At 42.9% G+C, this 12933-nt stretch overlaps 1 protein-coding gene across 3 annotated transcripts; it reads right to left on the reverse strand.

Annotated features, from left to right (window-relative positions):
- Positions 1 to 1825: 1825 nt before the first annotated feature.
- On the reverse strand, positions 1826 to 12434 carry cpeb1b (cytoplasmic polyadenylation element binding protein 1b). Of its 3 annotated transcripts, none has more exons than XM_048263615.1 (12): positions 12326 to 12434; positions 11859 to 12027; positions 10282 to 10473; positions 9258 to 9484; positions 8820 to 9072; positions 8552 to 8665; positions 6979 to 7068; positions 5848 to 5984; positions 3856 to 4054; positions 3677 to 3771; positions 3488 to 3568; positions 1826 to 3329 (listed from the first exon to the last, which is right to left on the reverse strand). In XM_048263615.1, the coding sequence occupies exons 1-12, from the start codon at positions 12371 to 12373 to the stop codon at positions 3219 to 3221; spliced, it is 1716 nt and encodes a 571-aa protein (XP_048119572.1). In that variant the 5' UTR covers positions 12374 to 12434; the 3' UTR covers positions 1826 to 3218. The 3 variants fall into 3 exon arrangements, with proteins under 3 accessions (XP_048119572.1, XP_048119571.1, XP_048119574.1); XM_048263614.1 differs by having other exon boundaries at positions 6964 to 7068; XM_048263617.1 differs by lacking the exons at positions 11859 to 12027; positions 12326 to 12434 and adding an exon at positions 10629 to 11238 and having other exon boundaries at positions 6964 to 7068.
- Positions 12435 to 12933: the final 499 nt, after the last annotated feature.

Here is a 12933-nt window from a genome sequence, read left to right on the forward strand (position 1 = left end):
ACCCTGATATCTAAATGAAATGCAAATTCTGTTTTTATGTGAAAAGAGGAGTTTGGACCACTGTGCAACGGTCCAGTTCTGTCTCTTCTTAGACCAGGGGTCCGTTGCACAAAAGCAGAATTAAGACATCCGGGATAAGTTACTGAGCTGCGCTCAATGAATGCAAAACAAGAGCGTACAGGCTTAATTGGTTGCACAACGAGCAAGCCAGGATGAGCAGACACGGATTCACCAGGATAAGTGCGCGCTCACGGCTCCCTCAAATAGACCCCGCCACCGATCACAGATTCACTGATTCACCATGGCAACTAGAGGGGCTTCATTGCTTCTTCTATGGTGTGTAGTAGGTAGATAGCCTTCTCACAACAGTAACAAACAGCAACACCACTGTTAAGGAGAATATTGCAACTAGTTCCGCGACCCTCACGTGTGAAATGGTTAGGCACTCCCGTTACGTTGTCGCATGACAGGTCGGGAATGGCGAGTATGTAAAAGTTATTTAATGATCACAAACGTTTAAATAATGACAGTGGGTCTAGGTATATGTGATAATGTGTAGTGGGCAGTGAAATAACTATTGGTTTCCGTTTGTGGTGACTGCTGACTGAGATAAGGGATGAGATTAAATAGATCCTGGAACTTAGCCTGGTCTGGAGCAGGCTAGCTCCACAGAATAAATCGCCATGGTAATTTATACCATAACATATCCTGCTGTCCCCTATCCCGCTTTTGTGCAACTGGTTCACGGATAAATTGAGCCAGGATAACCAAGATATCCCGGCTTAATCCCTTATCCTAGTTTTGTGCAACGGGCCCCAGGTAAGACGCTCTAACCTGGTCTCTGATTCAGGAGTGGCATGATACTAGAAATATGCCACTTGTAGCCCATCTCCTGGACACGTCTCTATCGTGGCTCTTGATGCAGACTCCAGCCTCAGTCCACTCCTTGTGAAGTTCCACGAAGTTCTTTAATCGACTTTGCTTGACAATTCTCTCAAGGCTGCTGCCATCCTTGTTGCTTGCACACCTTTTCCTACCACACTTTTCCATTCCAGTCAACTTTCCATGAATATGCTTTCATACAGCGCTCCATGAACACCCTGCCCACCATCTGTGGCTTTATCCGCCCTGTGGGGGGTGTGAATGAGCCTTCTGGACAACTATCAAGTCTGCAGTCTTTCCTATGATGTTGTGTGGTGTTTACTGAACTAGACTAAGAGTTTGAAGGCTCAGGAAACTGACATTTCTGTATTATAACATCTTTATTGCAATATTTTGACACTCATTGGTTCTCATGACCTGTAAGTCGTAATCAAGATAACAAAAAAATGGCTTGAAATATTTCACTTTATATCCAATTCCAAGATCCACCTTCTGAACTAAATTAGGGGGGGTGAACTCTTCCTCGATATTCTAATTTGAGACCCACTTGTATATACAGCTCTGGCAAAATTTTTCCAACTCATTTGAATGTCACACAGCAACCGTAGGATGACATCAGAAAAATGTGCAGTGGGGGGTTAAAACTAGTAATGTCCTGATTGATTTTACCAATGGGTACAATTCATTTTTTGAAAACAGTCTAGGTAAACAGAAAATAAGTTGTAATGTCTTACTATAATATACTTATGAGCAGGACTATAAAACAAATATAAAGTAACAACTTAGATTTCATTGTATATTTTGCCAGCCTTTTTACACTTTGCATGAAAAGTTGGAAACAGTCCGTTTTGTTTTTAGTTGGATCCTAGATTGTAAACAATTCCACATGTGTTGTTACTAAAATACCATAATGATCCATAATAAAAACACAAGTGAAAAGATGAATGCTTTAACACCTTTATTGTGCCCAATCAGAACAGTATACTTCACATTTGTAAGTAAAGGCAGCAAACATTGCAGACCACAATGAGGTAGACTGTCAAATCTCTAAAAAGCAGCCGGGCTGGCCCACAAGCTCAGCATGGGGAAATGGAGGGGGAAAGAGTGGGGGAAGGGGGTGACATTATTGGAAAAATGACACCATCTTTGGCACAGTTGATCACAAATACACATCCCAAAGAGGACCATGGGAGGGGGCGTTTAGGGAAATGCTGCATTTTGGTCTGCTCTGGCTCCTCATACATTCCGGCGAAGTACTACGTTCTACATTCAACAAGCAGCTGTTCATGCCTGGGGTCATAGCCCATGACGATACCTGCTGATGTACATAACAAATGTGTTTAAAAACCAGTCACCCCTTTCTCCAAAGTGCAAATTAAAAAGTGCAACAATAAAACTATGTGCATTCAAAAGGTCAATGGCCATCTCAGTATCAGACTTGTAAATTGAAATTGATTCGAAAATGACTAAAACTCAGTTGAAGCGATGCTAGGCTTTGTAAAACATCGCAAAACTGTCAAGGTGAGATTTAATAGCAGTACATTGCGAAACCACTGAATTAATCCTAACGAGCAGATAAGCGGGAAAAAAAAAAAAAAGACAAAAAAACCAAAATGCTCATTTGCATTGTATGGGGGTGGAAGAAAACTAAAGGGGGAAAATTAAAATGCTGCCAGGTAGGTTTCTGTTCAAAATTTCCATGTCATGACTTAAAACCTGTGTAAAAATTAGTAAAAAACTGCGTAAAAATGTCCGGAAAATGACAGTTGGGCATCAATTACGTATTTGCGTTTCAAAGTAAAAAACGCTAGTCGGCTGCACAGGGGAAAACAAACAGCCAACTAGCTGAGGGAAAACAAAATCTAAAGGCACTGTATGGCATCTGCCAGAGTGAAAGGCAATGAGATTTGAATGATCAATTTACCAAGAAAAAAAAAAAATGCTACTAAATGACAAGTAAAAAAAATGCATTCAACAAAAATAAATTCTGAACCATGGCCTGAATAGTCTCCAACTCCCATGCATGGGACCTGAGGGCCTCCTCAACCATCACTTCACTGTTGAAGGAGACAAGCTGTAACTTTCACAAGTAGAAACTTTTTTAAAAATTCCAAACACTGTGCATAGTGCCATTGTGAACAAGGAAAAAAAAAAAAAAAAAAAAAAAATTTCCACAAAAAAGTAGCAAGTGCAATAAATAGTGAACCTTCTACAGTGTTGGATCCCCATACCCAATCCAGTGTGAGTGCGGTTCCCGTGGGGGGGCGCCAGCACTCGTGCTCTGCTCCATGGGCGCGGTGCTGTGGACTCGAGCCAGTAGCATTCTGCTGCCACGCTTAGCTGGAGTCACGGCTCTTTTGGTTGCGCATCAGTGGGCGGTGGTTGCTCAGGATGTCCATCGAGTGTTGCCAGTGCCAGCAGGAGCGGCAGAAGTACTTGAAGCAGTTCTGAGGGAGAGGACAACATTTGGAAACAAACCCACAAGAAACTCAAACATTCTTATTAAAGGTTACCAAGATTAATCCAAAGGTTTTAAACTCGTTAGATCAGAGGTGGTCAGGTCTTGCATTCAATTTATCTATACATAAGGATATTTCAGACATACCTGGTCTCTGCAGAAGAAAGGCCCAGTTTGACGATTGCAGAGTTGGCACATGGAGTCCTCCAAATATGGGTCAATTTGAACCTGAATGGTTCAAAGAAAGATGGACAAAATGTTTGAAAATCTAATGAGCAAAATTCATGCATCTGAGGATATACAGTACCAAAAATAACTCAGCAGAGCAGAAGTTACCTTCTTGGTAAACTTTGGGGTTTTAATCTCCACAAACGCAGCACTAACTGCCTTCAAGTAGCTACGCTGGTTATTGAAGGTGACACGACCAGATCCTATGGAGAAAAGGAATTCAAAACAATTACAAATCACAACAATATCTACCACCAACAGATCAAAACAAACACGACTTGGATTACCAATGGGGTATTTGTGCTTATCAGTGTCGATCCCAGCATACATGACTCCTCCAAACAGGTCATTCATGATACTGGCCAGAGCTTCAGCATTAAGCATGCCATGTAGAGCACCCACAAAAACAGTCTTACTGGGGTCCAGGCGTTGGGAAGGGCACCGCACGTAGTTACTGTCGGAGATCACCCACGGAATTACCTGCACCTGATCAGCCAGAGAATTCAGTATTAAGCTGGATGGACACACTGGACTCAAACACAAATAGCCAAATTATGGAGAAATGGTTTGATGGGTGTGTAAAAAGGATTGTGATCTACCAGTTAAAGAGAGGTCAAATATGTGATGGCAAGGCCAATGCTTCAGTATTTAGTGAAATGTTCCAAATAGTCACTACATTTCACAGTCCAAGTATAGCAGTAAGAGGCAAATTGGGGAAAGCAAAGAACACCACTTGTTCAAGAAAACTTCTTAAAGAGGCCCTATGCAACAATTTTAGCAAAATCTAGTTTGTTCTACAGCACTTTTTGGGTCGTTTGGTGGGTGCTTAGTCTCCCCCTAGTGCTTCTCGGAAAAAACAAATATGCAACTTTCTGGTCATGGTCCGAACACATCCTGATGTAACTCGGCGGAAATACTCTAAAATGTAGTCAGATTGTAGTTTCTAAGACTGCAAAAAGGACTCAGACTTGGCTTTGTTGCTGTTGAAATTGTAAGTAGCCTACCCTTGGGTAAACTTCGTTTTTGTAATGTGATTTGATAGTCTCTTGAACAATGTGTTTGCTCGACCGTTTTATTGTGAGCCCTATGTGTTTAGCTTGGTTTATTGATGGCTAGCTCGCTAGCTAGTGGGGGTTTAGCGTAGCAGTCACTTGCTACTGAAGCTGCAGGGGGAGCTATGTCGTGAAAAATGCAAGCCCAAATCAGGAGAACACCAAGAAACAGCGAAGGAATAACCAGACCTGCATAGGGCTTCTTTAAAATGCAGCCATTTCAGACGCTATCCAACCATTCTAGAAACATCCACAACATGCAAAACTAGAAATCCAGGATGAGGGATGTACTCATTTATCATTCGTAAACGGAGCAATATTGTCATGTCGAGCTTGGAGACCTCTCACGGGGGGCTGCACCTGAATGAGAATAGTTCCAAGTAGGGGTATAAAGATACCCGTATTCATACCGAAACGTTTAGGTACAGGATGGTAGGTTGAATACAGATGCGTACCAAATATACCAAATGCAGTCTTTAGGTTATCAACAGTAGGCTTTTTGCTTGCATTTTCAAATTCAGGTTCCCACACAACTGTCAGTTTGTCAATTAACGTCAAAAACTTTTGACACCCTTTCAAAATACTATTCCTATTGTGCATCAAAAATATTGTCAGTGAATTTTAGGTTAGCAGTATCTACAGGCTTACTGTACCGGAAAATTAAAAGAACTGACTTTAAAACCGAGGTACACACAGAACAGTGATTTTTGTGTACCGTTACACCCCTAGTTCCAAGTATGTATATGCTTAGAAAAAAAAAAAAAAAAAAAAAAAAAAAAGTCTCATTGTGAATTGGTATTTGTTGTAACTATGCATGTGCAACTAAGTCCCAACATGCAAATGGGAAAATGTTGAGTACTTTTGTCACTTTTGGGAGCTATAGGCTAGTTGGTTCAGACCACCTCAATGACCTACGCCAAGCTAGGCTAACGGTGGCTGCATCAGACTGAGATACTGCATGCACAGAGATGAGAAGTGTATGAATCATCTCACCTAACTCTGGGGGAATCAGCGAATAAGCCAATTTCCCAAAATGTTAGTGTCCTTTAAAGTAGACCAGAATCAAGTTAGCATCTGATGCCAGTCTGCCAAACCAATCACAGCAATCTCCTAAACAATCTCCAGGTCTCCTACATAAGTATATGATATCTCCTACATAAGTATATGATTTACTTATGTAGTACATAATATGACAGGGCTTCTTGTCAAATTTGGCCTCATACTAACATCCTTGCTCCTCATCCTTCGGCTGGACATCTTGAAGTAATATTCACTAAGGTCATCAGGGTGGAGAAGGTCCTGGGTGCAGGCTTGCAGCAGGCCACGCACGGACCTCTCTGACTCGAAGACCAGGTACACATACCCTACACAGAAACAGCTGTTAATATCTACAAGAGAAATTGTTTAAACTCTGTTTTATGAATGAGAAGTCCACTGGAATAAATTTCTCGGCAGCAAATCAACTTTCTAAACTCTATACCAAAGTCAGAAGGTCTTGCATAAAAGCAATTAAAGCTAAGAACTTGAGCATTTTTTTGGGAGTTGTATCAATTAGCAAATCTACCTATACACTGCAATAAGGGAATAAAAAAAAATAAAATAAAATCAAGGTCAGTGGTATGCAATGTAGTTCACCAGAACCCAATGGTCTCAAAACAAATACTAGGCCCCTTAAGAATAACCACTTTCAGACAGACTGTAACAGTTTGTACTTGGTCATAAGACCTCCATTATTCATCCATCCATTTTAGACTGCAGTACTTCACATTGACATTCTAGACCAAATTAGTTTTCTTGTCACTGTACAGGTCATTCTACATTATTTCGTAAGAAAGCACTAAGTCTGTCGAGTTGGACACATGTTTGTAGTCAACTAGTTTACAAAAGTCTAGCTAGAAATACTACAAAAACGCACCCGTTAGAATGTTAGCTAGCCAATTTCAATGCACTGTGTGTTTGATGTTTGTAAGGCAGGTGTACCGACTTAGCTAGTTGGCTCATTCATTCATTTCCTAAACAATCATCCTACTGCAGTTTCCAGCTTCCATTTTTAATATCTTTGAAGCATAATCACTGAGGGGAGAACTTGAGAAAGCCACAAGTAGCAAGCCATCCAACATTCATGTAAAACATGTAAAGTTAAATGTAATGTTAAACGTTAATTTACTGTAGGAGTGGAGGTTTCCATAAAAAATAAAAAAAATGAGATCAAAGCCATTCTGGCAGTGGGTTGTGCTTTAGAACTTAACAGAACTGTGCCACACCAGCTAGCCCCTTCAAGATCCCCACCACCTCCACCAAGGTGCTTTGGAGAGAAATTAAAATACCATACCGCTGCATTACCTTTTGGCATATTACCTTTAGGAGGGCAGCGTGGATGCTTGCCATCCTTACCAGGCCACTCCACAGTCAGAGGGCCAAAGCTGCTGAATGTGTTGTTCAGTCCAGCTGGAATGAGAAGACAAAACATGTTATTATAACAACCCAACTGCCATAACGGTGAGCGGTTGACTGTTACAAAACATCACACACAGTCCAAAACCTGGCATAGAAGATGACTTATGAGGACAGTGAAGACAAACACAGGGTTCCCACTATACGTCAGATGACTTTCCCTGATTAAAAACCTGAATCTCCATGACCTAGGCCTACTATAGAATGAATCGTACCATACACCATCCAAAGATTACAGAGTAGCTGTGTAGCCTTCAAGAATCTTTTTTTAGAGTGGGAGATTAATAAATGGGCAATGAATAAGCAAAGTTGGGCTAACCACATCCACTCAAGCAAGCAGTAAAGCTAATTACTGATATACACATTGGATATAATGATCGATGATTGGATAAACACCAATTATAATGATTGGATATACACCAATTGTGCATTTGCATTAATGTATTTTGGTAAGTAAATTTTAAACTGCTACAACAAAATTCCCTGATATTCCATGACTTTGCCCCACAAATGATAATATTCCATGTCTTAAATAGACCATCAAATGTCCATGATATTCCAGAAATTCCATGACCCGTGGGAACCCTGCAAATACCAAATGTTAACACTGCCGACTCACAATTGCTGCATCAATTCTGCCCATTTAAATGGCAAATATCTGAACGAGTCATGTTTAACTCTACCTTAGCTTCAGATGCCCCAGCAGGAAACTACCTTAGTACAGATTAATTCGCTATACTAAAATAAGACATTTTCTGCATATCCCTAAGGTTAAAGGTAAAGACTACCATTCAGGTATATTCAAGATATCGGTTTTCATCTTGGAAAAAATGCTGTTAGAAGAGAATAACTTACAATTTAAATAAACTAACCCTAAAGGAGACTGAATCATAACACTGAAATCCATGAAAATCTGGACATTTAAGCATGAATAAAAATAGCCAAGCATGTATCTGATGTGTACCAAGGACAGACATATAGGCAGAGGGCAATGGGAACTGGGCAAAGGCCTAATAACAGAAGGTTAAGCCCTGAAGGGTGACAAATGTATAGCTCCCACTCCACCCAAATACAGAAAATCTGGCAACACTTGCTTCAACATCTACCAACTATCCCCCTGCCCAATTAGACAAACCCTGGACAAGACTGCTATGCTTATACAGAGATGTTTGCCCTCCATGCTCAGCCCAACACTACGTACCATTTTATAGATGAACAAGGAGGTTGCAAGTCACTGAACTGACAATCTGTATGTATGCCAACAAATGCTTTATCAAGTATATTTCGCTTTTGTTTGGGCTTTTCTCATTCACACCCTTTCAAAATAGAGCAGGATTTAGACACTTGTATCCAAAGTGGCAGGGACTCGCACCATTCAAGAATCAAACCCAAGCCTACCAATTACTGGACAGCAATACTAAACACTACCCCATCATGCCATTGGATGGATGGGTTTTGGATTGCAGTGTGAACAAACCCTCAGTGATGTCCCAAGGAACACCTCCCAGAAAGACTTTGCAAGAATACATGGGGTTCTTGTAGTTTCTGGGTGGCAGTTGTCCACTCCAAGTAAAAGTGGCCTCATTCACAGCTGTGTGGAAACAAGTGAGCACAAATAATGAACAATTTTGAAGCACCCAGAGCACAACAAAGACATGTTAAAGATGCTACTTAGCATTACATCTAAAACAAGTCAACAAATGGCCACCATTTTGATTGACAAACATATAGGACCATAAACATACCAGCAGCTTGTCTGTGGAGCCTGGCCTCCCTTTCAATACTAAAGGTCTCATCAGCCCCATCCATGAGGTCCATGGTAGGCCACACTGATGCCCCAGGCCAGCGTTTGGCCAGTGCATTAGCTGGGGTGGCACTGGGAGGCGGGGTGAGTGGAGAGTTGTCCTGGTCCAGGCGCTGACCCAGCGCCAGCTTCAGATGATCTTTTTGCATATTGGACATCACAAAGTTCAGCGGAGGGGAGATCCTCAGGGATGACTGCCAAATGAGAACACAAGTGACGGCCAACTCGTCTCCTCACAAACACACATCATACTTCTCCAAAACAAACACTACCAGAGATCCGAGAAAAATGAAGGAAACCACTGACCTCGTTGTTTTGATGGCAGTAAAACACAATTGAAATGTGTCAAAACAAACTGAATGAAGAACTATAGACCCACCAGCAAGTCAGAGAGGTGGTCAGAACTGGAGCTGAATCCACTGGTCTCAGAGTCCACCGGGCTGCTGGAACGAGAGTCCAGGTAGGAGCGGGAGTCCAGCCGGGGGTTCATCCGGGCCATGCCGGGAAACTTATCCAGGAAGTCCGCACCTGCCATGGCCTCAGTGGAAGGGAAGTCCATGGGTTTGTTGCGGAGCTGGCCAAGGGGACTTCCAAGCATCCCCAACACTAAAGAGAGGATCATGTATTGACAACAAATGAGGACACCAAGGTGTGGTCTCAATTAAATGGCTTCAGTTGTACAAAATCTAAAAGATGGTGGATGGAATACATGTGCTGTTTACTTAGCACCTAGCCCAAATAAGAGACATGAGGCAATCACAGAGGGATTGTGCACATGCTAGTGATATCAGCTGTGAACTATGCAGCACAGGGTTCAAACACCAAACAAGCTGCTTGTCATTGGTCATCATGGTCAGTTAAAATATTACACCCTCCAGTCATGGAAAGTATTGGCAGTGTAGTTAGATTGACCTGACTGACATTAGAACTGAAATGATTAATGGATTCCTCAGAATGACCAAAGTGAAAAGTCTGAAATGCGAGTGCTAATCTAATGTGCATTAGAGAGAAAAGGGACTGCGCCTGGAACCATTCCATTTCCCTTTTGAAAAGCAAGGCAGTCTAGTGCTAAACAAACCGTCCCCAATATCCTTTTAAATCATGAACCATAGCTTTGAGTAACCAACAAAACAAGGGATACATTGTATGCAACAATATCAACAGGAGTCTTATAGGGACAATGCTTCTTGTGACCTCATACTGGTCTCCTGACATGGCAATATCAGTACACAGCCAGAATACATCTACCAACTTCACAGAACAAAAACAATGGGTCAGAACACTCTAGAAACATGTAGAACATTCTACCACAAGACACACCCACATAACTGCCTCACCCAATACAATCTGACAAAACACAAATGTACACAAGTTGCAAGATAGAGAACAAGGCCTGTACTCACTGGAGGAGGAGTTTGCTTGAGGCACCGGCTCACTCTCCTGGTTGCTCCATGGGCGGTCCCACCCAGACAGGCTGAGAGACTGAAGGCCCAGGCCCAGGTCATTGATGTCGGGCAGGCCCCGTGGGGGTTCCTGTGTGGCGTTGGGGAAAAGCATCCTGCTCGCCGCAGCAGAGAAGTCCGAGTCCTGCCGGTCTGCAGAGGAAAGGGAGGAGGAAGAGGAGAATGTGGATACAAGAGTTAAGGAGCCCTGCATCAGCTGTGGTCCATGAGAGAGAGATGGGGAGAGGGAGGGAGCAAGCTGGCTGCCTCACTAAATCCTCCTGATAAAAATAACCCTCACAGCGTACCCTCCTCCCCACTTCAGCGCTGTCGGAGAGTCAGCCGAGCCAAACCTGAGCCAGTGGCGAGTGTGGCGGCTGCCTCTGCCACGCATCTCTCTCTGCGTCTCGGACCCACCCAGCATGTGACCCAGGTGCTGATGCACTCACACCCTCCTGCTAATGACATCACCCCACTGCCCCTCCCCTCCCCGCCTCTCCGCTGGCAACTGCGTGCGACACCAATGAAAATTCCTGTCAAATTCTCCGGCTGACAAAACAAGCGGAACGTCTGTCTTGGCAGGCACAGCTCCAGCACTTTCTTGTGCTCTGAGAGAGAGAGAGGATCAGAAAAAGGGTGACAAAAGAAAAGAGTGCAGGAAGAAAAGAGCTAGAGGGAGAGAGACGGATCAACGACAGCCATAACAGCAAGTAGGGGGGCTGACCAAAAGGCAGACACAGCCCTACACCAGGCCAGCCTCTGCCTGCTCTCCAATAACGCCGGCTCAGACAGCAGCAGCTGACTGATCAGAAGCCGAGGGCTGTGCGAATCACACTGCCAGCCCCCTCACTGCACTCCCGAGCTGGAGCGCGTCCAACTGCCACAGCCACGATTCAGCAACTTTAGCTTGAGCAGAGGAGGGGTGGGCAGAGCGAGAGAGTGAGAGCCCATCACAGTGGCTTTGCATCTGGCTGCATGACACAGCCCTATTAACCAGAGCCTCACTGATGCAGCATTGTTTACCATGTACCACTGACTCAAGTCACATGAGTGAACATTGGTGACGATTACAATCTACTACCTCTTAGTATTGCTCTGACAGTCACATGCTACTGGCTATTAAATAATGAAGGAAATGTAAAAGCAGAATATGATCCTTCATAACCAATATCGTTTCAAGGACATTTACATACATGACAACCTAATCAAGCCAGCTTTAAGCTTTAAAATATAAACCAGTGAGTAAAACGGAGTAAAACATTACCCAAAAACAGACAATAAGCTAAGGAAATGCAGACTGATTCAACCTTGCCAAGCTTCTGGCAAGTTTCTGGACAGCCCTCATGTGCTGCATTGCTAGAGGCCTGCAGTGGTGCAGCATGAATCAGCTATTCTTGGTGTACAACAAAGACCGCTTACAAAAGAAGGTCAAATTAAATCCGTGACAACAGTATATGGTAAATTTTCAAAGCTGGTGACACTACTATACAATCATGTTAACAGGTCTGTTCCGACACAAACAATTTAGCGTAGCATACCAAACAAAGGGTCTCGTCTACCCTTGCCACCGGGAGTGTTGCATACGCCCGTGAGGTCCAAAGAGTTGCCCAACATGCTATTCATTCTGCGGAAAATATTGGCGTTACTGCATGTAGATAGGGCAGGGGCCTCAGACTCCCATCTGTTATGAATAGTAGGTTCGTCTCTCTGTAAATGAAAGAACAGAATTTCACCAGAAACATTACATTAGTGTGATGGGTAACCTTCTGAAACATCTGCAATAGCTGAACATTAGGTTCAAATCTACAGTATCCTTATCTTTGAGTAACTTAAGATATAGTAGACAAGTGAAATGGATTAAAGCGCTACTGGGCTTGCCAGACTGTGGCATTTCACCTCAGCTTTTAAACCCCTTTGAAATGTATGGACAGTAACGTTGTTTAGTCTCACTTGAAACAAAGCGATGTAAAACTTTTAATCCCTCGTTTTTGTGTGCACCACTTACCAGAGAAAATGCCATGGTAGAGTTGTCAAAACGTTTTTTTTCAAGCATAACCGTCACCAGCTAACCGAGGTCTACTTATGCCCTGTTCGGCCATTTGAAATTAGCACTAATGATTAGAAAAAGGTGCGCTCCCCTATGTCGTCAACGCTGTTGACAATTGGACGGGGTTCAAATACAGGTCAGCGCGCTTGCATTTATAAACATGCAAGTACCCGTCACGTCGTAGACTAAACTTTTGAGTTTTAATAGATTCTGTACAGTTATGTTCAGTTAATTTTCGTTTAGTTTTTTCTGCTTTGTCATAGAATTGCCTCGAGTCCGGTTAGGAGTCTTAGCTAGCCTATTGGAATAGTTTCTGTCTGAATACAGGAGCGAATAAGAAGGCAGGCGAGTGACGTGACTACTGCATGCTCACCCATGTGGTGTGAATCACCTCAAGCACGTGTCGGTGTTCGTCGTGTTGTTAACAGAGCGTGAACCACGCGTGCCAGCTTCTGAAAGGGTCTTACTGTGTCCTTACTAGAATTACTACAAGTAGGCTACACCTCAATTACTATGTAAACAAAGTGACGTTATTTCAATCAACCTACGTTAGCCGACTTTGTTTC

This window comes from Alosa alosa, chromosome 14 (assembly GCF_017589495.1).
Source record: "Alosa alosa isolate M-15738 ecotype Scorff River chromosome 14, AALO_Geno_1.1, whole genome shotgun sequence".
Lineage (NCBI taxonomy): Eukaryota > Metazoa > Chordata > Actinopteri > Clupeiformes > Clupeidae > Alosa > Alosa alosa.

Excerpts from the sequence above, each read along its gene's own strand:
- cpeb1b (XM_048263614.1), bottom strand. The coding sequence starts at position 12,373 with ATGCTTGAAAAAAAACGTTTTGACAACTCTACCATGGCATTTTCTCTG. Across the intron at positions 10,474-11,858 it reads TAGACGAGACCCTTTGTTTG|ACCGGCAGGACTCGGACTTC; the intron begins GTATGCTACGCT and ends TTTCCTCTGCAG. Across the intron at positions 3,772-3,855 it reads TAAGCACAAATACCCCATTG|GATCTGGTCGTGTCACCTTC; the intron begins GTAATCCAAGTC and ends TTTTCTCCATAG.